Source organism: Aristolochia californica, unplaced genomic scaffold (assembly GCF_029961685.1).
Source record: "Aristolochia californica isolate CCGP_79_NKW_82.1479 unplaced genomic scaffold, dmAriCali1.0.hap1 SCAF_10, whole genome shotgun sequence".
NCBI lineage: Eukaryota > Viridiplantae > Streptophyta > Magnoliopsida > Piperales > Aristolochiaceae > Aristolochia > Aristolochia californica.
Window position 1 is genome coordinate 1,484,955 of NW_027181771.1, and position 24,102 is coordinate 1,509,056.

The following is a 24,102-nucleotide window of genomic DNA, read 5'->3' on the forward strand; positions in this document are numbered from 1 at the left end:
TAAATTAAACTAATAAATATACAAATAATATATAACTATAATGAAATTTAAATGTTTAAAATAACTATTTATTAATAGAATGGAAATATTAGTGTTATTGGTGATAATATTGTTTTATTTTGTATTTAATTACTAAAATTTTAAACCGATTTGTTTAGAACCATAAATGTATTTGACTATACCAAGAAAAATATAACCAGGGGTGGGTGTTACATAATCTTTAATGTCTGTTGTGGTTCAGATTTAGAGGGTGTCATTAAGTCATAATCCAAACTATACCAAGCATTATATTACGTGGAGACGGCAATTATATGATCGTACCAATCTATTGACTATAAACTTGTTGCTTTTGGTAGAATGTTATATACTATGTTACGTAAAGTAATAAGCATAAAAATCCGTAACAAGGCATTTATGATTAATTTGAGTGATTACTTACACGTGAGTGGTAACTGACTCCTTGTATACCTAGAGACGATCGTCTTTATCAGACTAGACTATCAATCTACTTGCAATATTTCTAAATATGACCAAAACAAGCTTTTTAACCTTCGCTGAATTGGATCAACAGGAGCATTGTCTTCATCTAAGTGGCCATAATGCGAAAGACTCGAAATTTTACTCTATTTCCCTACACAAAAATTTGAATTTTCTCTCGAGATACTTTACTTTCAATGAAATTTAATAAGATCAAATTACTAACCCTCACTTCTTCATGCCAACATGCAAATCTTAAAAAAAAAAATAAACACTTTTAACACTTTCTGAACACCAGCCTGATCCTCGGACCCAAGACCTGCTCAGACTTCCATTAAGATTTTATTAACACAGCCGTGCACTAATCTAGGAAAGCCTCACTGACAGACGACGGAAGAAATACTGGGCACCCGTGAAACAAAGCAAACTTCAATTCTTGTTGGGGTTGAAAAAAGCAGAAGAAAAGTAAACAAATACCTTACTCACCTTGCTATTTTTGTGCATATCGCTTAAAGCAGCAGTTCAAAAAAGGGGAAAGAAAGCTGCAGCACGCTTTATTGTTTCACCATAACAACAAGCAATTAATCTAGAAAATAAGATACATGACTAAGCTTGAAGACAAACCAGGCCTGTTCTCCTAATAATGGCCTGCTTCTCTTCTACTGTTATCAAGACCCAGCTCTTGTGACACCCTTAATGTAGACTATTGCAAGAGAGCCCATGGCACAGAGTGTAAGTAACCAAAAAGCAGCGCCTCTTCAAATATCGTTAAATACTGCAAAGATATCTCCATGGATGTAGTCATTATCCACCAGGCAGACCAAGAAATAACTTTTTTGCACCTGTTAAAAAGAGTGCCCCGTTTACAAAATTTTGATAATAAAAATAAAGAATAAAGCTAGTGAATTTAAAAGTTCTAAACAAACGAAGAAGGTAAACAGAAACTCACGTAACCAGTAACAAACCCAGAAAGAGGCTTCACTTTCATGACTAAGGATTAAATAAAAAATTCAAAATGTTGCATGGTCATACAGAGTGTTTCAGATCCTAAGGAAGAACCTCAAGGATCAGAGAGCAATATCTATCAGAAATCCTTTTTCTTTTACCTACCGAGAGGTCAACTATTCAGTTTTTCCATTCCTTATTTATACTAGAATTCTGGCAGTAACTCTTTTTTCATGAGGATGCCAAGCAACCATTAGGTGATACACTTGGGAATAACACCAGGAACATTCCCACCTTTGGGAGCCTCTTTAATGCAATCTTCTTTCTCATCGTTACCAAAAAGAATAACCAGGAAAGATCACATCTGGCTAAAACGGCTTTTTTTCATTTAAAATGCTTTCAGAAACTTGAAGATTGCTCTTCATCTTTCTTGAGGCCACAAAAGAAGTAGAGAAGCTGTGAAGCATAAATATAGTGAAAGAATTAGAAGTGCACCTCTTCCAATAATTTCCTGGAGGGATCATCCTCTGGGTACAAGTTTCCCCATCCTCTTGTCCAGATCTCAAATGCCTCGTCCTTCCAGACCACAAAACTTGCAGGGTCCACAACAGTCGGCTGAATAATCTCTTTGGCAGGGAAAACACCCCATGTGACAGCATTAACAGCATCTGGGCCAATGTTTGTCATGCATTGGCCTTCTTCATTCACAGCCATGAAGGTGAGAGATGGTAAAGCATTGCATTTTTTTACCAACAAATCTAACTTATCTCTGGAGCAGAAGAACTCCAAATAGGCCTTCTGATATACATAGCCACCTGGCCCACCCCATCCTGTCAAAAGCATGTTAAACAAAATGAGTACATTTAGTTTCATACACCGGTATGATCTCTCCTAGTGCAGCAAAAAGTTATAATATATCTGCTTACTTACCCACTGTGGGAGAGTCAGATTTCTCCCCATTGATAGCAGGTTGGCTATTGATAGTAAGGAAACCATTCAAATTAATCTGTCCTAATTTCTCATCAATGATCTTTGTTTCTGGCTGAAGCCCATCTAACTCTGACCAGGGACTTGTTTTGAGCTTCCCCAAACAGATGTTCATGAATCTCTGACAAAAGACAAAGTAGACATAACTACACACTTTCACAAATGCACCTCTAACAGAACATTCAGAATAATACTAGTTCTGTCTCTGCATCAGGCCAAAAACACTGGAAAAGCAACATAAAACAAAGTTAGAAATTATACATCACGTATATCTTCAATAGACTTTAGTGGGACAGCCCATTCTTCTTGAAGTTTCTTGTTGCGTGCACGTGGCCTCATGAACTGCAAGGAAGGCAATGATTAGTCAGGGTTATGCTCCCAAAAGATAAAGAAACTCACATTTGCAGTAAGAAGAACATTAGGAGTTTTCCCGTAAGATATTGATTCAAGTATGGATCTAAAAAGAAATAAGTAACAGCACAGAGCAAAAAAAAAGTCATTTTTTTTAGAGTCCTGAGACTTCTTCTTTCACTTGAAGCTCTGAAAAGTAGAAATGGTGTGAAGACTAATGTAGCAGATTTTTATCTTTACAAACAGACAGTTGACATACTCCCACAAACCAAAAGAAATAAATTGACTCTTGGTTGTTACATTCAATATAATTCACATTTTAAAAAGTGGTAAAGAACGTAGAACAAGGAAAACAAATTTAAAAGGTTCTTTGGCCTCCATCCTTCACTACACTTTAATCACTGGATGAGCTAAAGACTGACAACAACGGGTTTTGTTTTTAAATGGCATGTTTCGATATTAAAGAGGAAGGATGTACAACTGCATCTGCCCATATATTGGGGAGAGCAACCAAAACAACATAAAAATACAGAATGAGATCAACTCATGAAAAGAACAAGAAAGAACCAACAATCTGCAAATATATTACACACATCCCACATCCAAGTAGTTTCCTCAGCATCCATGGAAACACCCGCGTTGGCTTTTTTATCAGCTTTCCCATTTGCCCACTGATAATATAAGTTGTCAAATTCGATACTTCTAGCAATCACATATTCGTTCTTAATGAACCAAGTCCTTTTTAGCATCTTGAATAATATATCATAATGAAATAGAAAACCAAAAAAAGTGGTCTAAAGATTGCACAGCAGAACTATTGGATATGATAAGTCCTTACTTTTCCGATAGTTCTAACATTCATACAAAAAAAATAAAAAAGAACAGTGAACTTTCTTTTAGGCTGTCACTGATACCTAGAAATGAAGTCTTCCTTTTTAATGAAAATATAGAGAAAAGCTGCTACTTGAGGCAGTAAGACATGCTTTCTTTCATGTTCAAGAAAAGATATTAACTAGTTATTAATGTTTTATTTGATTTTTCCTGCCAAACATATGGTATATATGCATGCTATGATAATTGAATGCATGAGATCTGAAAAAATAATGTAAAGAGTCAAATAATTTAGAACCATAGTTACCTGGTGGTCACTCAGAGCTCCATATGATGGATTGCCAGAATCACCCCATCGTCCACGTGGATACTGATCCCACCCAAGAGTCCTGGATATGTAGCTTTTTGGACGGTTCGCCCTATCATATTGACATCAAGAGAGATTTGGACATGGTTCATTCTTCAAGCACTGAGATACATACCAGCTTTACTTATTGCTTATTTAATTTTTTTATAAAAAAAGTACCAGAAAATTGGGCGAACATCTTCTTTAACACGGAAAACATTTGCAGGCCGCCGCCATGGTAGAGGCCTAGAGATCTTGGTCTCGTCGATCAAGCCAAGGTTCTGCAGAAAATATAAAAATCAGCATTAACATCATAAGGTGGATGGCTTTTGTGTGAGATAGTTTCGTGTCTATAAATTAGAGAGAGATCTGTTTATTTAATACCCTAGCTCTAGATATCCAAAAACAGGCATTTATTTCCAGATAATAAAAATAGAAATTATTTGCAGTGTAGCTACTCACAAAATACCCAAATAAGAGAGGAAACAAAAAAAAATCCAAAAGGTGAACAATTAAAAACTGGTTTATGCATAACCAATTAAAACCAAATTTCTCATGAAATAAAGCTTCACTCAGAGCTTACCTTTAAAATAGCTAATGCAGATTTTTCCATGTTCAGTGTATAAAGATGCAAGGTCTTGATCCCATGAGACAGAATCTTCTTACACATTTCAGTTCCAAGGTGTACTCCATAAGCCCTAACTGCATCCTCGTTTTCTTTGATTGGCTCCAGAGCAGCCATAATGTCAGCAGGGATCTGTAATATCGCAACAAATCAAGAATAATAAGGATAATATTACAATAACTCATCTGCTGTGAGCTGCATCTCAGCTTCATGCCAACAACCTTACCCAAGACAAAATGCAATAAAACAAATTTGAGATCGACTATACAGATTCAGCTTAGATACATGCAACAAAGAAAAGATTAGTCTATGTAGTTCACATCAGTGAGGAAGAACCAGGACACATCTATTATGAGTGAGGAAAATAATGCGTCACTGGAGAAGATAATAAGGGGGGCATATACATAAGCACAAATAGTTCAATAAACCTAATACAACATACGCCCGATTGAGGCACCTTGCTGTCAAGGAATTTAAAGGTTCAAGTGAGATGAATGCTAAATATGTATCTCTAGGTGATGCATTTATAGAGAAACCCAGCTTTCCAATATAAGACACTTGACCAAAATTACATTATCAAAAGCAGCCTCTTCAGATGTAATAAGGTGTGCCAAGTCCAAGTCAAAGCATGGTCATTGCTTTTATTACAGAAAATGGAGTTTAAAGTAATTTTTCAGCTTGATTGAATAAAAAAAGTTTCAACTAACTAAGATGTTTAGCTAGCTGCAGACAGTGTTGCAAGTGACTAACAAAGATGTCCAATAAACTATCAAGCCAAAATACAGATATTAGAGAAGGGCACCAAGCCACTAACGTGCATTTATAGATATATGAAAAGTAGGAAAAAAGCTATTGTCCTGAATGTCTTTTGTTTAGAAAAATTTTAAGAAACGGTGGATGTTAAAAAGGTTACCTTGTCTAGAATAGATAAGTGAAGAACACATTGGGAACTCAGAAATTAAGTCATGAAGAAGAAAGCACACCTTAGTTTTGCAAAACCCAGTCATTCGCAGGAAGCCCTTGTAGTTGTTAATAGGCATAATCCCAGGAACAATTGGGCAAGTTATTCCAATTTGTCGGCAGTCATTCACAAATTTAAGGAAAATATCAGTGTCATAAAATAGTTGAGTGATAATAAGGTCTGCACCAGCATCCACCTGAGAGAATATAAGAGTAGCACTTTTACAGAAATGATCTATATAAACAACAGAAAAGTATTTGATAAGAAAATATGACCTATTCAGAATAAACTAGATTCCATGAAAAACTTTACAAGAAAAAGTCCATCAAGGTACCTTCCTCTTCAAATAAGCAAGATCGTTACTGTATGCTTCTAAAGTAGCACTTTCCCCTTGTATCATGTCAGGATGAGCCTCTGGATTCAATGAACATTTCACAGTATATATCAGCTGAGGGTGCAATAAACAAGTTATGTATGTGAACTACATATAAATCCAAAGAGAATTTTCTTATAGAGTAGTTTCATCTAATGTCACCGACCTGGATAACCGGCAACAGTGATGCCAAAGTAATCATCATATTTGGCACGGATATGTTGTACCTACATCAAAGGCATACTACTTGTGATCACATTGAAAAAGAGAGCAGAAATCATCACCGAAAAATGAACAAATCATGTGGTAATGTAATGAAAATGTTTTTTTAATCTTCTTTCTAGTGTTCTCAATCGTCTAATTTGTAATGAAACTTCAACCAGTTAAAGAGAAAAAATGAAGACTATACAAATGATTGAGCAAGAACAAATCAATGAAACATTGAAATTTATTCCTATTCACCATATAGAACCTTCTTCCATGAGCACTAACTTCTGATTTAAAATACATTCAGAATTAAATAGAACAAGATACAGTGGATAGATGCATACACACCTAGCTTGTTAAAGAATCTCTTAGATTATTGCTTATGTTACTTTCAATTTCCTTTTCTGCTTTTAATAGTGATACTTTCTTGTGCACTTGATTCTTCATATTCTCTTATTTCCTTGATAGAGAACACTTCTTTGTTAATATCAAATTGGATTTAAATTTCCTTCTGAGACTTTCACCTCTTAAACTAAAACGAAAATGGTAATCTAGAAATGCATCCATGTTCTTCAAAGTTTTTATGTTTACTTTTGCTTAAAATTTTAAAGTGGAAAGGAGAAAACTGAAAGCAATGAGAAAAGTAAGCTGCCTCACCAGGTCAAGTGCACAAGCAAATCCTCCCTCTACTTGGACGAACTTATCCTGGCCGTGAGGAGGGTCACCCCTAAGAGCCAGAACATTTTGAATTCCATTAGTCTTAATGGTGTCAAGTGCATGGTCGATTTTCTCCACTGGCATGTTTGTACACGTTAAATGCATCATTGTCTCTACACAGACCTGTATATGTATAGCAATGGATCTAAATACGCTTGAATGAAGGGAAAAAGGAAAGGAAAAAAAAAAACAGCAGAACAGCAATTATGGGACCTCCTCTCACTCAAGAGCTCGGACGTGCAAAACTCCTATTTCAGGTTCCCGAAAAAACGAACAATTCGTGCAATACATACCAGACGAACACCAGATACATAGTGCATTACTATATTGAACCAAGTTAGACTTATCAGAAAAAATAATTGGCCACATAGGACGTCAACTTACAGGAAGAAACCAATAAAACAGAATACCAGATCTAGAACTACTACTACGAAAGAGCGAGCACAAGTAAAGCAGGCAAACAACGAACGGAACAAAAAAAAAAAGATTCGAGCCTACACTCAGAACCAGCAGGTAATAAGATAGAAAACCAGAATTAATCACAAATACGGCAAAAGAACTAATTTGTCATCACCGAATCTTCAGCTAACAAGAGGACAGAAGCAGAGGCACCGTCCTGAATTTCTAGTAAAAACCAAATCTCATCCACCAAATCAGCATGCAACAAAGCAAGACAAACAACTAAACAAAAGGAGCTTTCTCCATCAAGTCACAGAGCTCAAAGACATAATAAAACAGATCTCGCATATTTCAGAATCCAAAACATAATGCAGCACAGAGAAGATCTCAGAAAAAAAACCATTCCAGCACAATTCAACAACCAAACCGACAAAGAACACACAGCCGAACCAAAACTCGCCCACCACACTCAGATCCATCACAAAACAAGACCACCGACAGATCATTGTCCAGAAACAGAACACAGCCAAGCATCACCGTACCATGTTCTGCATCCTTTTTGAGATATCGAGTGTGACATCGGCTGTAGATCCACCAGCACCCCAAGTAATGTCGCAGAAATGCGGCCCGTGCGCCACCATCCGATCCATCCGCTCGAACAAATTCTCCACGCCATCGTCCGTCTTCGGAGGAAAGTACTCGAACGAGAAACTGTCTTTCCTTCCGCCTCTGCCTCACGGATCTTCTCAATCACCTTCATTCTCCTCTGCTTCTCCCTTCCACTGATAGAGAACGTAGGCGCGTAATGAAATGAAAGCCGGGACGAGGCAGATACACAAGATCGCGGAGAATTTATATTAAAAAAACTGAAAATGGAATAAACGGGCTACGTTTTATCATGTTGGGCCCACCGCACCAACCCGCGAATTTCTGATTAGTTTGGACCTTCGCGCGTTTGGAATTCGGATGGGAGTCGCGCACCCTCTGAATGGGGAAGGAAGCGAGGGATAGTGACAAGTTGGTAGCTTCGAGACCACCTTAATTTATAGTCCTCAAAGGGCGAGCCTGTTGTCATCGTGAGCTTGGTCTGACTGTAACTCCAGATTTTTTCATACGTAAAAAAAAACAGTTGTGGACCATAAATGAGAGGAAGTAACGCATTGTTTGTCTCACCGTTTCTGTGAGACCACCGGCACGCCGACACTGACACGTCTCGTTGACGTCCGGCGGACTTGGAGAGAAGCGGCAACAGCAGAAGAAAACTAACCCGTTCGCGAAATGCCGAGACGTGAGTCATGGGACAGCCGCGTCGACGGCTGACCGCACGTGGGCTCCGGAACGCCGTCGCGAGAATCACGTGACTCGCAGCCGCTAAGTACCTTAAATGGGAAATTAAAACAATTCATAACGAACAGTGAATCTCTTCGCCTAATTATCACAATTTTAATTCAAGATTATAGTTAAATAATTAAAATTCCGTATAATTAAATCAGATCTTTATGTAAATAAAAATTATAAATAATATAAATAAATTTAAATATTATTTCCATCACACAAAGTTTACTTTAAAATTAAAAAATTGTAAAAATCATAAAAATTTAAATAAATTAGATATTGTTTCTCTACAAAAACTCGATAATGTACATGGAATGTTAGAGTAGAAACTGAATAACCTAACTAATTCACTTTGGCTCGTTTCTGCTTACTCGACGCTTCCCAAATGCCAACTACTCTTTGCTGCCCGGAAGTTGGTGGTTTACGAGATCCAGACGTGGCAGAGCAAGAAAGATCAATGCTCCCGCGGCCAACCGAAAGCCTGTTGCTTTTTCCTTTTGTCATTTCGTTTTCCCTGTTTCTATCAGAAAATCAATAATACCCAGAAACAACTTGACCGAATCACAAATGAAAAAAAAGGGAAAATCACAGCCACCGACTATTTCCCACCAGACAATCTAAATACAAACTGAAGTCATTCTTCAGCTTTCAGTCATTCAGTTTATCTGTTCATTTCATTTACCATATTTGCTAATACTAGTAAGTAGAAGATATAATAGAGGAGACAAACAGTGAAAATGCAGCTCAGATCAACTTGAATTTCAAACACATGTCAGTGCTCAAGGGTTGAAATTTGACACTAACGATGGATGAGCTGCACTTGGGAGGCACTAGATGGTCTCCTAGTTATCACGGACACCTATGAGGAATAGGTAAGCGAAATGCATTGAAAAAGCTTGAAATGTGTGTGCCTGTTTTGAATTCAATGGCAATTTTGGAGAGAAGAGTTACCAGGCATTTTACTTCTAAGTAACAAGTTATCTCTAGCGAGTGACCATACATTGTTTGACTGGCTGTTCTCCTGATTCGTTACTTTTCTAACACTTGAGGAATGCAAACTGCAATAACTTGTCAGAGGATGTTTTCAATTTATGCAAGAAAATCTGAAGTACATTGAGAAGAGAATGGCAAGCCAACAACCTCAGTGAGCACTTCTCTCATACACCTGCAGTTCATAAATCAGCTTTCAGTCGATAGTCTTCTACCACCTAAAGTTCAATCTGACTCCAACCTGTAGGTTTCTTTGTTCCTGTGCGGTCAATCATAGCATCCTCTCGAACTCTTGCAGCCTTCTCCCATAACTGACCGGCAGCATAAGCATTTGATACAAGAACAAAGTAGCTACTTTTCTTATTCACGTCTACTCTTGAAAGCTCAAAGCTTGCAATTTGAGCCAATTCTAGCTCCCCATAACTACTACATGCACCTAAAAGGGCGCCCCAAATAGCTGCATCTGGGGCTGCCTTCATTGATCTTATCAAGACATAAGCCTCATATAAGTATCCAGCTCGTCCAAGAAGATCAACCAAACAGCAGAAATGCTCACGCTGTGGTTCTATCCCATAAAGAGTCCTCATTTTCTCAAAATAAGCCCACCCTTCTTTCACCATTCCCCCATGGCTGCAAGCCCACAAGAGCTCCAGAAAGGTGATCCTGTTGGCCTCTACATTCTTCTCTACCATCTTCTCAAACAAAACGACAGCATCATTTACTTTCCCATTCACCCCGTAGCCTGAAATCATAGTTGTCCAAGATGCAGTATCCTTCACTTCCATCTCCTTAAAGCACAACTCCGCATCTCCAAGAGCTCCACACTTTGAATACATGTTTAAAATTGCATTTTCAACGTTAATATCCATCTCCAATCCATTTTTCATAACAAATCCATGTAAACAACAGCCTCCCTCCAAACATCCCAATGAGCCACAGGCTGAAACAGCCGTCCCCACTGCAAACTCAGACACAGATGGTCCTTCTGAAACTTGTAAGTAATCACAAAAGAGAGTAAAGACCTCACGGAAACACCCATTAAGGCCAAAACCAGAAGCCATGGCATTCCATGTGGCAGTATCTTTGATGTGCATCTCCTCAAAAACCCTATACGCAGACGCCACATCACCACACTTTGAGTACATGTCCACAAGTGCAGTCACCACAAAAGGATCCTTTGTAAGGAAAAAAGTGTAATTTTTTTTCATTAGACCACCATGTATGCATTCCCCTAGGGACTGATCTCCTAGGCATGCACACGCCGATAAGACAATAGATAACGTGAAGGAATCCATGTCCACATGTTCCAACTGCATTTGGGAGAAGAGCACTAGTGCATCTTTAACATAACCATTTTGAGCATATCCATTTATCAAGCAATTCCAGGAAATTGTGTCTCTTCGATCTCCAATCCAACAGAATAATTCTTCCGCATATTTTAGGTTTCCTTTTTTGACATAGAAGTCCAAAACTACATTACAAGTCTCGACTTCGGTATCAAGAAACCCATATTTTACTGACAAACTGTGGAAGCATTCTCCAAGTAAAGATTTTCTCTGGTAACAGGATGAAGAAGCTAAAGCCAATAGACAACTTTTAATAGTGACTGAATCAGGGGAGAACCCTGCTTGAATCAACTGTTGAAACATTATGATGACATCTTCCAGCAATCCCAGGCGAGCATGAGAGTGAATAATTGCATTCCATGAGACCAAAGTCTGCTCAGGTAATTCCAGGAAAACTTGATGAGAATGTCCCAGAAGACCACATTTTGCATACATGTTGAGTAAAGCTGTTCCAAGAAAGGAGTCCATTCCAACTCCAGTTTTTATAATGTAGGTGTGAGCCCACATCCCAAGTTTCAGGTCTCCTATTCTTGCACATGCTGAAACTAGGTTAACCAAAGAAGTGGAATCGATAATCATATTCAATTCAGAGAACATTGTTTCTACGATTGAAACTGCATAACCAATGGACCCATTCTGACTCAATCCAGAAACCATGACAATCCATGAGACCTCATTTTTGTCTTCCAAACCATGGAAAACCTGACTCCCACTCCTGATTGCCCCAAATTTCAGATACATGTCTACAAGTGAAGTACCGATGAAAGAATCCAAGTCTACTCCCATTTTTATAGCATATCCATGCATAGCCTCACCATCTCCTAAATTGGCACAAGCAGGAATGAGACTAATAAGTGTGACCCCATTTGGTCTAATGCCATCTTCTTGTTGCATCCAACCAAACATCTTGAATGCTTGTCTCGATCTACCAATCCGTGAATATGCTTGAATGAGAGCAGTCCATGAGGCCACACTTCTTGTAGAGGTTTCTTCAAACAATTTTTGAGCAATTTCAATTTTTTGGCATTTCGCATACATGTTGATAAGCGAAGACACCACATATTGATCAGACTTGCAACCAATTTGTAGTAAGGAAGCATGGATCTGCTCCCCAAGTTGTAGATCAGACAGATAAGAGCAGGACCCAATAATTGATGGAAAAGTAGAAGCATTTGGGGAGATCCCAACACACCGCAACTGTCGATATAGATTAAGCACTTTCTCATGGAAACCCTGTTTAAAATAAGACTGCAGGCTCTGATTCCATGCTAATAAATCTCGTGACATCTGCAAAAGTATCATTGATTTTCTGCCATATCAGTGACTTACAAAAATCCTCAAATCAGAGCCTATCCAGGCTATGCAATACATGCTTCACATTTCCTCCCTCTTACAAGTAGTTCAGAAGGAAGACTTCAGATCATAGGAATAGAAATGGAAGCATTAGTACATTTTGTGGATAAAAAGAAAAGTTAGTATATCCTAATGAATGTCTTAAAGTGGATTAAAAGATAATAAAAGCTTAGTGTCACCTAGAGAGTATGTTGTTAGCAGATCCTTTCACAAAATCTGTGATATTCACTCAACATGTTTTGCAAAATGGGAACCAGAAAAACTTCTTATATAATAGGCCTTGAAGAAGAGAGGAAGATTTTCCGTGCAGACAAGTGTAAAAATATGTTTTTCCATCACATGATAAATAAATAAAGTTGAGGAACAAGCATGAGTATGAGTAACCTAGCTACCAACTTCTCAACTCTTAAGGAATACCTGGTTATCAAGCTCCTAGAGAAACTTGAATTTTCAAGTGATGGTTGTTACTAGTGATAGATGCCATATTCTGACATGAGAACTAGGTTAATTATAATAGAATAACCTTTATAATTGTGTTATAGGTGGTTATTTGTAGGGTTTCAAATGAAATGAGCATTTATTGAATTTGGCATTAATCGCTGTCGATATTGTATATTTTTCTCTCCTGAATTATATTTCATTGTTTTTAAGGTTTATTTCTTCCTGAAATGCTTTTTATAGATTTAATTATGGAATTTCAGGAGAATTATGGTGGAGAAGGAGATATTTACCAAAATGCCCTTAGTGAAATGGAGATGATTTTTAGGTCAAATCGTTTTAAAATAAATAAGATGGTATTTAAAGCAAAAGGGGGGCGTCGAAAGAGGGGGTCGAAAGGGGGTCCGAGAGGGGGAGACCCGGGAGGGAAAACCCGAGAGGGGAGACCCGAGAGGGGGTCGAAGGCAGCGTGAAGAGAAAACTGAAACGGAGACCAAAACAGAGGTTTTTGACCGGAAACAGGGGAGGACCCGAGAGGAGTTCCCCACCGTCGTTCGCCGGGCCAATACCTTCCGCCGCACCACCGCCGTCCACTGCCGTCCAGCAACCGAGAACAAACCCGAGGAGAGCTCGAGAGAGTCTCCGTCGAGGTGAGTTCAACAGTCGTCGCTCGCCAGACCGAGAAGTGATCCGAGAGGGCTTCTCCGGTGCAACTTCCGCTTTCCGACCATCCTCCGGCGTCAGTTACGTATTTTCGACCATTCCCGGAGCTATTCCGACTCCAACCGAGACTCGAGAGAGCCGGTTAGAGAACGTCAGCTCTGTTTCGCTCTTCGCCGGACGTTACCTCCGTCCGTCGGCTTCTAACCGTCGTCGCCGGTGTCGTCTCTACCTCCGGCCACTCACTCTTGCCAACCCGAAGCCATTGATTTCGGGAAATTGCAGCACCCGTGAGAACGAGTTGCTGCCCGAGCGAGAGGAGGAAGAAGGGGAGTAATTCGTCATTATTGAATTTAGTTTTTATATGGTTTGAACTTAGGTTTTGAATGTTAATTGAATCTGATTTGATATTTAAGGTTTATTTAAGATTTGTTTTCTTGATATTTGATTAAATTAGCTAATTAGGGTAAGATTATAATTGAGGTTGGATTTTGGTATTTTAATCCGATTTCTGTCTTTAACTCTAGGCGCCCGAGAGGGGCTAGACGCAAGGATTGAGAATTCGGATTCGTGGTTACGTGGCGCTCGAGAGAGGCACGAATCACGGTAAAATCCAGAGTTGATAATTTTAGCATCATCACAATAGGAAATTGATTCTCTGCATTCTATTGTAATCCGCTCTTTGTCATTAACTCTAGGCGCCCGAGAGGGGCTAGATGCAAGGATTGAGAATCCGGATTCGTGGTTACGTGGCGCTCGAAAGAGGCACGAATCACGGTAAAATCCAGAGTTGATAATTTTAGCATCATCACAATAGGAAATTAATTCTCTGCATTCTATTGTAATCCGATCTTTGTCATTAACTCTAGGCGCCCGAGAGGGGCTAGACGCAAGGATTGAGAATCCGGATTTGTGGTTAAGTGGCGCTCGAGAGAGGCACGAATCACGGTAAAATCCAGAGTTGACGTTTCCTGTTGTGCAAGCAGTTAATTAAATTATTGCTTGATAATTTAGGATATAATTAGTGTTTAGTTCATATTAATTCATCATATTTGGTTAGGCTAGTTGACTGAAGAATACACAAAATTCAATCCTCCTTGTGGATATGACCCTCGCTTACTGCTAGATTACATGAACGATTCGTACACTTGCGAGGTATAAAAGTCGATGTAACTAAAATTCTACATCAACTAGCAGTAGCTAGTATGAGAGACAAAGTCATTAAGAAACTAATCTCAACAAAGAAAATAAAAAAAACAATGGAGCCCCAGCAGCCAAAGAAAATTTGTATTATTCTTGAAAACTGTTAAAAAGTTTCACCATGTCTCTCTATTTATAGACTCTGAAACTACCATGTCCTTGCCTAAATAGGCTCCAGCAATTTAATAGAACTTTCCTAGGATTAGAATTCCTAATTTGGCATTGTGACATCCAAGATAGTGATGGTAAAGATGTTGTGACATAACCATTTCTCTTCATCCTTCTTAGAAGTAAGAAAAGACCTTTTATTCACTAAAGATAGTTGAGGACTATAGTCTTCAGCCCCAAGGGTCATACCATCAGTAGCATCCTGTTCATTTCCATCTTCATGGACTAAGAGTTGTTGTCTTACTTGTGGACATTGGGCTTTGTGAATGATGCCTTTCCACACTTAAAACATGCATAGGTAGGCTTATCTTGGACTAATCTAGGGGCTGGAGTTGAAGAGGATGAAGTTGACTTTGAAGATGAGAATGAAGGATGGGTCATATGGAATGGTGGATCTTGAGGTATGGAACAGCTGAAAGAAAGAAAGATAATTTAGTGTTTAAAGAAGAGGCTTTTTCATCTTCTTCTGCTTATTGAGCTTTGGTGAAGGTTACTGAAACATTAGTAAGGGTAAGCATATGCAATTTCCTAAAGAGAGATGGTTTCAGTTCACTCACATATTGAGAAACCAATTGATATTGTGCCTCCCTCGATCGATTCCTTGCTAGCAATTTGAAGTACTCTTCAGTTCATTGGGAAATAGATTTTTTATACCTTTTGAGAGTTTGTGAAGTCTTTCATACAAGGCTTGACGGTAGTTGAAGGATAGAAACTTTTCTCCAATTAGCCTCTTGCCATGTAATGATATTAGACTCAAAAGTTGGCTTCACTGGTATGTTGTGGCTTGCCATCATGCAATGGCTCGTCCTCTTAACTGTAAAACTACCAAAACAACATGTTTATCTTAACCAAAAGATTTGCTCATTTTGATTCCACTCTCCCATCGGTTGTTGTATGTAAGTGGAGGACTATCTTGGAGGTGTCTTGGGTGTTGATTATGTGTTCTTACAACAGAGGCACGTCTTTGGACTGGAGCTTCCATGAAATTTTCATCTTATTCATAATGCCCAAGTCCTACATTGCTAACTCCCACATTTGCAACACTATTTGCAGTGGCTTATGACAATTGCTTCATGAGCTGCTCGAATTTGCTTATGATGTCAGCCTTAAACTCCTCATTGACACACTCTCCATGCTGATTTTTTTAGGATCTAGTCTTGGCACTAGCCTTGATTAAACACTAGCTCTTATACCAATATAACACCACTGAAATTATTGAAATAAAGTTGAGGAACAAGGCTAGAGTATCAGTAACCCAGCTACCAGTTTTTCAAATCGAAAGAATACCTGGTTTTCAAGCTCCAACAGAGGAACTTGAATTTTCAGGAGTTGTTTTGTTACTAGCAGTAGCTAGTATGAGAGAAAAAAGTTACTAAGAAACTATTCTCAGCAAAAGAAAGGAAGAGAACAATGGAGCTCCAGCAGTCACAGACAATCTGTATTATTCTTGATAACTGATTACAAGTTATAGCATTTCTCTTTATTTATGGACTTTAAAACTACCATGTCTTTGACAAAATACGCTACATCACTTTGGTAGAATTTTCCTCGGACTAGACTTCCTAATTACAATTGAATTGAGCTGCTAATAGAAGTAGAAACATGCTGACTTTTTCCTACAAAGAAAGTACCAAAATAGAAGCATTTTCCTAAAACAGTAACTGTCCTAAAATTGAAACAGTTGTGTTTCTGTCTTCTTTTTTCCTTTTATATATCTTTAATTTTTCAGGATGGCTTTCTTCTTCCACAAGTGAACCATCTACTACATCAATTGCCTCTTACTAAAAGGTCACAACAGCTTACAATAGGCTCATGCACTCAAGTCTCACATGAAACCTGGCCGCAAACTCTCAAAAGACAAATTGTTAGTTTTATTAGAACGACCTTGATTGGGTAAGGTTTGCTATATATTTATCCCCAAAACCTTGATGTAAGGAGAAAATCCAGATATTCTCTAAGAAAAGTCTTTGGCGAGGCCACCTTGTAAGAAAGCATACCTGAGTTACGGTTTTTGCTTCTAGGCAAGTAGTACAAGGAAAAGTCTAAAAAGTGTTGAACACAGCATGCAATCTTCATGATTGGTTGCAGTCAGATTTGTCCAGATTGATGATATTCAAAGAGTAACCAACCACCATTGATGGGACAGCTTGAATTCTGAAACAATATGAATCCATTTGAAGGGCTGATGACTCATCTGCAGTTTGATCAACGACATCCTGGAGCCTTGAAAATATTAGTATGAGATAGCCAATATGGTTTTCAATACTGCAGCCATAAGACCTCAGGTACTGTTGAATAAATAGGTTCGCTTAAAAGGGCTTGCCTGCACAACCTGAAGATATGCTAGAATTAGCTGAATAAGACTATACAAGTCTACATTGCATCCAATTTACAGACTTTCAGAGTTTAGCCTTCAAAGATGCTGAACGGTTGTGGAGCATAATCTCTACAGTTGAACAAGATAAGTGCACCTCAAGACGGTGAACTCCAAACTCCGCCAGGACAGTTGTTATATAAGCAATGTTTTATGGAGCACACAGTTAGCATTTGCATAAGATCCATTGAGCATACTGAGAAGGATGTTTGACAAGGAAGCTAATGTAACAAACAAACCCAGTTGATCTCCTCATAAAATAGGAACAAGAGATATAACAGTAAATAACAGATGCGAGGTCCAACTTCAATGACCCAAGATTAATTTGCGGATTGTAACTACTAGGTAAGCAGCAAGATTTAGCATAACGAGCAGACAAATGAAATGTGTTCTACACTCCGAAGCATCATAGACATGTTAAATCTTAGAATGACGTAAAAACATAAAGCTTAATAATGACAGAACTGATTCCAATAGCAAGGCCTCGAGTGGAGCGACAGATGTAGTTCCTCTTTGTCTCGAATTCAAAGTAAAAAAGAACTTCTATTGATGATCGAATTCAAAAACTACGTAAGGCGTCACACAAGCATTTTATCGAACATGCCAGCGTCAAGACACAAATGAACGGGGACATATCTTTAGAAGAAAACTTACATGCCGTGCCGCTCAAAGCCCACCACTGAGAAACCAGGATATGGGATAACAGACGCTAACCATCCCACAATTAACTTGATAAAGCATGAGCGAAGCGGTTTATTTAAGACTCCAGTTTTGAGAAAGAGCTCTCATTCGCGGCTTGAGGCTCGCCCTGAGCGCCAGAGGTAGACCCTTGTAGGCTGTAGCTGTGAACTATGAATTTATGCAAGTCTAAAATTTAAATATAGTGGTCTAAATGTATTATTTTTTAATACAATAAAAGTTAATAGTTTTAAAAAAATTAAGTTTAGAAATTAAAAATAGTACTAAGAAAAGTTAAATATAAAAATATTATTGATACTACAAAATAGAGCAATGTGAGCCCACTATTTTAATGAAAATACAAATGAATCTCTTAGTTTAAACATTAGGGTTTAGGGTTTAAGGGTATCCCTAACATGGGCAAAATGGGTTTTTTATTTAATTTTAACTTGAATCACATAAGAAAAAAATTGGGTTTTTTATACTCCCCTCTTTCCACATGAAGAGGAGACCTGCCCCTCCTTTGTTCCAAAAAATAGTGTATTTTTTCCAATTTCTTCCCCTCACTCTAACGAGAAATTACGAGACAATCGAAATAATATATCGACCTCGCTTAATTCTTAAGTATGTATCTATTTTTTGTCGAGTTTTGGTTATCGATGAAAACAATGACAAAAAAAAGTACAAGGACATTCTAATAATTCAAGTGCCGAATTATTGTGTGTGGTTGAGATGATCAAAATTATATTTTTATACCAAATTCATTGTTCTAGCTATTTGATTTACTTATTTCCAACAATTATGAAAGAGATTATACTTCTTGGAATGTTAGCATGGGAAAATACAATAAGGTTTCATTTCAGTTTCTCGACTTTTTTTTCATTAATTCGTCATTTCATATATGCTTTTAGTTACTAATGGGCTTGTCATGCAACCTGCCCCCCGATATGAATCGATAGATAGATAAATAGACAGATAGAGATGGTCAATAACTATTGTCAACAAAAAACAGAGATGTTCCAGGAAGAATGAGGCCGACGCCAATGGCGGGGATCGGTCTGGGATCAGCTGTCTCTCAAGTTTTTACTAAATAAAGGGAGTGAAAAGATCAATTTCGGTTGAAAAGTTAGAAAGAGAGAGAAGGAGAGAAGGCCTGGTGTAACGGAGCAACGAACTGACGGTTGGTGGGGAAGAGAGAGAGGAGACGATCGAGCGAGAACGAGCGGAGAAGAGGTCGCCTCTGGTTGTTATATATAGGGAAGACAGAAGGGAGGGTTTGGACAGAGCAACGGGTATTTCTCTCTTCTTTTCTTCTGGATCACCAATGGCTTCTCGCTGATCGGGTCGTTTCAGTGGACTGTGAAGCGTTCTCAGGTCGATTCAGTGAGCGTCCGCTTTTCAGCTTTTGCAGGTCGAGAGAGAGACCGTGAGAAAGATGACTCGTGCAGCATCGTTGCTGGCGGTGGTAGTGCCGCTGCTGTTGGGGGCGGCGTGGGCGGAGGACCCTTATCTGTTCTTCACCTGGAACGTCACCTACGGGACCATCTCCCCTGCGGGGACGCCCCAGCAGGGGATTCTGATCAACGGCCAGTTCCCCGGACCGAACATCAACTCCACCACCAACAACAACATTGTCATCAACGTCTTCAACAACCTCGACGAGCCCTTCCTCCTCACATGGAACGGAATCCAGCTGAGGAAAAACTCGTGGATGGACGGTACCCTCGGAACCCAATGCCCCATTCCCCCCGGCACCAACTTCACCTATCATTTCCAGGTCAAGGATCAGATCGGCAGCTACTTCTACTCCCCCTCCATCGGAATGCAGCGAGCTGCCGGCGGGTTCGGAGGTCTCAGGGTGAACAGCCGTCTCCTCATCCCAGTCCCATTTGACGACCCCGAGGATGATTACACCGTCATTATCGGTGACTGGTACGACAAGGACCATAAGACCCTTCAAGGCCTCCTTGATAGCGGCCGCACTCTTGCCCGCCCCACCGGTGTGCACATCAATGGCGAAATCCGCAAGGTTGGAGAGAGCGATGATGCCACCAGGAAGCCGATGTTCTCCATGAAGTCCGGTAAGACCTACCGTTTCAGGATCTGTAACGTCGGGCTGAGGAACTCCCTCAACTTCAGGATCCAAGACCACCCCATGAAGCTGGTGGAGATGGACGGATCTCACACAGTGCAGAATGTGTACGAGTCGCTTGATATCCATGTCGGCCAATGCTACTCGGTCCTCGTCACCGCCAACCAGCTGGTTAAACGCTATTACATGGTTGCGTCCTCGCGCTTCACCAAGTACGACCTCAACAGCGTCGCCTTGATCGGCTACGAAGGAGCCCCCGCTGAGACACCCTCACCGGTCCTCCCACCTTCCCCCACCGGATGGGCGTGGTCTCTCAACCAGTTCCGTTCCTTCCGTTGGAATCTCACCGCCAGCGCTGCCCGCCCCAACCCCCAGGGCTCTTACCACTACGGTGGCATCAACATCACCCGCACCATCAAGATCGCCAACGCCGCCGGCACCGTTGATGGCAAGCTCCGCTATGCCATCAATGGCGTCTCCTTCGTCCACCCCGCCACCCCCCTTAAACTCGCCGAGTACTTCGGTGTCACCGACAAGATCTTCCAATACGATGTCATCGGCGACGAGCCACCTGCTAAAGTTGACAACATCAAGGTCGACACCATTGTCCTAAATGCCACTTTCCGCAACTTCGTCGAGATTGTCTTCGAAAACCATGAAAAGAGCATCCAGTCATGGCACATTGACGGCTACTCCTTCTTCGCCGTCGGCATGGATCCCGGGAAGTGGACACCCGCCGGCCGCAAGAACTACAACCTCCTCGACGCTGTCAGCCGCCACACCATTCAAGTGTACCCCAAGTCATGGAGTGCCATTCTCCTCACCCTTGACAATGCCGGAATGTGGAGCGTCCGCTCCAACGCCTTGGAGAGGCAGTACCTAGGCCAACAGTTCTACTTCAGCGTCCTCTCCCCTGCCAGGTCTCTGCGCGATGAGTACAGTTTGCCGGAAAACACCCCCCTCTGTGAAATCGTCAAGGACCTCCCCCTCCCACCCCCTTACACCATCTAAACAACACGATTAGAGAGGATCCTGAATCCAATAAAGAGTGATTTTTCTCATTGTATCGTACTCTTATCATTCTTTCGTTAACTTTCAACCATTTTTTGTCACCATTAACATGGAATATTTTATTTTCGTCTTGCTTTTCCTGTCTTTGCTTCTACAATTTTCAGTGAAACTTGTTGACACCATCTAGGCCAGTAAATCCTCTTTTAAACATCTTCGTTTATCTCATTTACCTCCTACAAAAGCATTCAAGCTTAATTAATCAAAATTTAAAGCACCAGTTTATTAACTTTACTAGTTAATGCTAATACTATTAAAGCAGCATTTTGGGTGTAACATAAGTTCAAAAACACTAGTTCATGACTAATGGACCATTTTAATTAGTGAAGTGAAATAGTTCAATGTGGTCTTCTAAATCGGGCAATATGACAATATATCCCCATTTTCTTGAAGAAAATGAAATAAAATCAGTTGATTGATTTAATAGGATATGGAAAATATATGTCAAGACTTTTCATATATTTTAATGAGGAAAATAATTATTTTTTCTAATTTAGTAGTTGGTTTTTAATTACTTTATTAAGTAGAAAAATATAAAATACTATTGCAAATGAAACACAGTCAACCTATTTTTTTTCATGTAAAAGATATCTTTAAAATTAAAATTTTTTAAAAAACAATTTTCTTATATTCTTTATGTTTTGAAAAAAAAATTATATTTTCTCTCACTAAATGCAACAGAAGCGCATGCTCAACAGGCAACGATAGTTAATAAAAGAATAGAACAAATATTAATCCCCTTAAAACATGGTGGATGTTTGGTCTAGTGGTATAATACTTGCTTCGGGTGTGAGAGGTCCTAAGTTTGATTCTCGCAACACCCCAATGCTGAATATTTATGTATTTTTTTACTTACTTTAATTGAGAGAAAAAAATGATATTTTGTAAGGAACCCCAATGCCTCCAACCTTCATTAAAAGTTAATATCCATTAATCAAACATCAATTACACATTTAATGCTTTCATTTAAAGCATCAATAGCAGTTAGCTAGACTTCCAACCTTCATCCCATGATTTTACAATTTTATGAAGTTTTTATTGATTTTCGAAGACACAAAAATGTTATTTTGTGGTGCGTATTCTAAACTTTCTTAAGAAATTTCTAGGTATCGGCTTGAACTATGCAACACATAAACATCTTAATATTGTTGGATATTTAGATGGAGATGGAGATGGAGATTATGCAAGTTCTAAGCTTGATCGGAGATCGACTAGAGGGTATTGCACTTTTGTTGGTATAAATTTGATTATATGAAAATTTTAAAAATAATAGTAACTTGATCAAGTGCAAAAGCAAAACATCGAGCTATGTCATTTACTGCATGTGAGTTGATGTGGGTGAAGAGACTCATAAATGAATTTTTTTTTTGTTAAGGAGGAGCTAATGAAGATGTTTTGTGATAATCATGTTATTATATCTATCGTTAATAATCATATCTTTCACAAGTAAATAAAACATATAGAAGTGAATTATTATTTCATGAGAGACGTTACTACATTCGGTACGGTTGTGACTCCTTACGTGTGATTGTTTGAACAACGTAGATATTTATTCACTGAACCTCTCTTAAAGAAGGAATTCACACATGTACAACAATTTGGACATACATGGTATCTATGCTCCACTTTAAAGGGTGTGAAATTCTAATTAATTAGATTTTATAAGTTGACACATATCTAAGGTAGATTATTCAATAACAGATCAGGGACATTGAAGTTTTTTTTACTATTACCAGTACAATTGGATGGAGAGTAGTCCTTGTTAAGACCCTTATCTCGAGTTTTGGAAATAGAGATGGTTCTTCTTAGGGGTGGTATCCAGTCGATCCCAACACAAACCTGTGCAGGTTCGAGCTTTGTTAGACCTTAAGACTTCAAGCTCAAATTCGAGCCAAGTGTCGAGACTTAATTGAGCTCAAGCTCAAGCTTGAAAATTTTAAATGAGTTCAAGCTCAAGCTCGAGTAGGGTTCAAGCTCAACATATATTTAAAACTAAAAAAACTAAAAAATTACAAAAATGAATAGAGAAAATTTGGTGATGAGCTTAGAACCACTTAACTGCATGCTCATTGCAGAGGAGTCTAAGACTTTGTTACGGAGCTTAATAATTTACAATAGTCAACTTAATAGATCTAATAGAAAGAGCAAAATTTTCCATCAATAGTATTTATACCATTGGCAAGCACCAATATTGTATGTTGAGGGACTCGAACAAACAATCGTCTTTGAGGTTTGAAGTAAACCAGAACAATCTACAACCAACTAAAGAGGTAACTAACAAAAACAATTAGGATAAAAGGTTTTTTTTGTAAAAATAATATGCTAATGAGTTGGCTCACGACCTGAAAGGTTTGAACCACCAATCGTCTTTGAGGTTTAAGGTAAGTAAGAGCAATCTACAACTTACAAAAGAGGGAACTAACAATAGCAATTAGGGTAAAAAAGTATTTTTGTTAAAAAAAAAAAAAAATATATATATATATATATACTAACGAGTCAAATCACAAGCCGACAAGGCCAGCATAGAAAATCTCTATCTTGATTTGTTATACTAAACAACCCTTATTCCAAGTTTGAGTTCAAGCCAAGCTCTAATAAAAATTGAATTAAACCGAGCTCAAATTGTTTGCAAGTCCGTTTGGCTTAGTGCCACCCACAGATAATTAAAGAAATAAATTAACACAACAAATCCTTGGCCAAAAATTAAAAGACAAAAGAATAGAGAAGAATTAAAAGAGAGATCAAATACAAATCGAAAAACAAAGAATGAAAATGGTAGAAAAAAATAAAAGAATGATTCTTTGTATATTTTACTCCCTTCATCACACACAAGGCATAATGTTATTCTAAAATATTTAATTAAATATAAATATTTATTTATTTAAATAATGGATGATTAATATGTTCAATTAATTATATATTTTAATAATTTTTTTATGATTTTATCTTGTAAGCATTTAATTACCCATCTTAGGATTAATACCCAAATCCTGTTCCATTAGTCTTTTTTCTTCCCCTCGGCCACCTGCAAGAACACCCTGAAGCCACCGAAAAATCGGCCTCAATACCTTACGCCGGTCACCTCCTTCTCTGCAAGGCTAGAACTGCCCGGTGAAAAGACTTTTGTAGGTGGTTGGTGTCAGATGTTGAACTCCCCGAATAGGTTCTGTTTTCGATGAAA

At 38.7% G+C, this 24,102-nt stretch overlaps 3 protein-coding genes across 4 annotated transcripts; 1 reads left to right on the plus strand and 2 right to left on the minus strand.

Moving 5' to 3' along the window:
* Positions 1-933: 933 nt before the first annotated feature.
* Positions 934-8,061, minus strand: LOC137966398 (methylenetetrahydrofolate reductase (NADH) 1-like). The gene is given in 13 exon segments (XM_068812988.1): positions 934-1,319; positions 1,918-2,252; positions 2,353-2,530; positions 2,671-2,751; positions 3,899-4,010; positions 4,118-4,218; positions 4,521-4,694; positions 5,546-5,719; positions 5,858-5,937; positions 6,063-6,123; positions 6,761-6,943; positions 7,762-7,931; positions 7,934-8,061. Coding segments are annotated over 13 exon segments (1,779 nt in total). The 5' UTR covers positions 7,980-8,061; the 3' UTR covers positions 934-1,235.
* Positions 8,062-8,777: 716 nt separating this feature from the next.
* Positions 8,778-16,781, minus strand: LOC137940095 (putative pentatricopeptide repeat-containing protein At1g69350, mitochondrial). Its single transcript, XM_068785018.1, has 3 exons — positions 16,707-16,781; positions 9,506-12,177; positions 8,778-9,068 (listed from the first exon to the last, which is right to left on the minus strand). The coding sequence occupies exon 2, from the start codon at positions 12,175-12,177 to the stop codon at positions 9,763-9,765; it is 2,415 nt and encodes an 804-aa protein (XP_068641119.1). The 5' UTR covers positions 16,707-16,781; the 3' UTR covers positions 8,778-9,068; positions 9,506-9,762.
* On the plus strand, positions 12,490-20,864 carry LOC137940103 (L-ascorbate oxidase homolog). 2 transcript variants are annotated; one of them, XM_068785035.1, is made up of 2 exons: positions 12,490-12,520; positions 19,210-20,864. In XM_068785035.1, the coding sequence occupies exons 1-2, from the start codon at positions 12,490-12,492 to the stop codon at positions 20,862-20,864; spliced, it is 1,686 nt and encodes a 561-aa protein (XP_068641136.1). The 2 variants fall into 2 exon arrangements, with proteins under 2 accessions (XP_068641136.1, XP_068641129.1); XM_068785028.1 differs by lacking the exon at positions 12,490-12,520 and having other exon boundaries at positions 19,197-20,864.
* Positions 20,865-24,102: the final 3,238 nt, after the last annotated feature.

What these genes read in the sequence shown, in the direction of transcription:
- LOC137940103 (XM_068785035.1), top strand. Translation starts at nt 12,490, where the DNA reads ATGGGAACCAGAAAAACTTCTTATATAATAG. An exon ending in AAAAACTTCTTATATAATAG is followed by an intron (nt 12,521 to 19,209) that starts GCCTTGAAGAAG and finishes TGACTCGTGCAG; the next exon opens with CATCGTTGCTGGCGGTGGTA.
- LOC137940095 (XM_068785018.1), bottom strand. Translation starts at nt 12,177, where the DNA reads ATGTCACGAGATTTATTAGCATGGAATCAGAGCCTGCAGTCTTATTTT.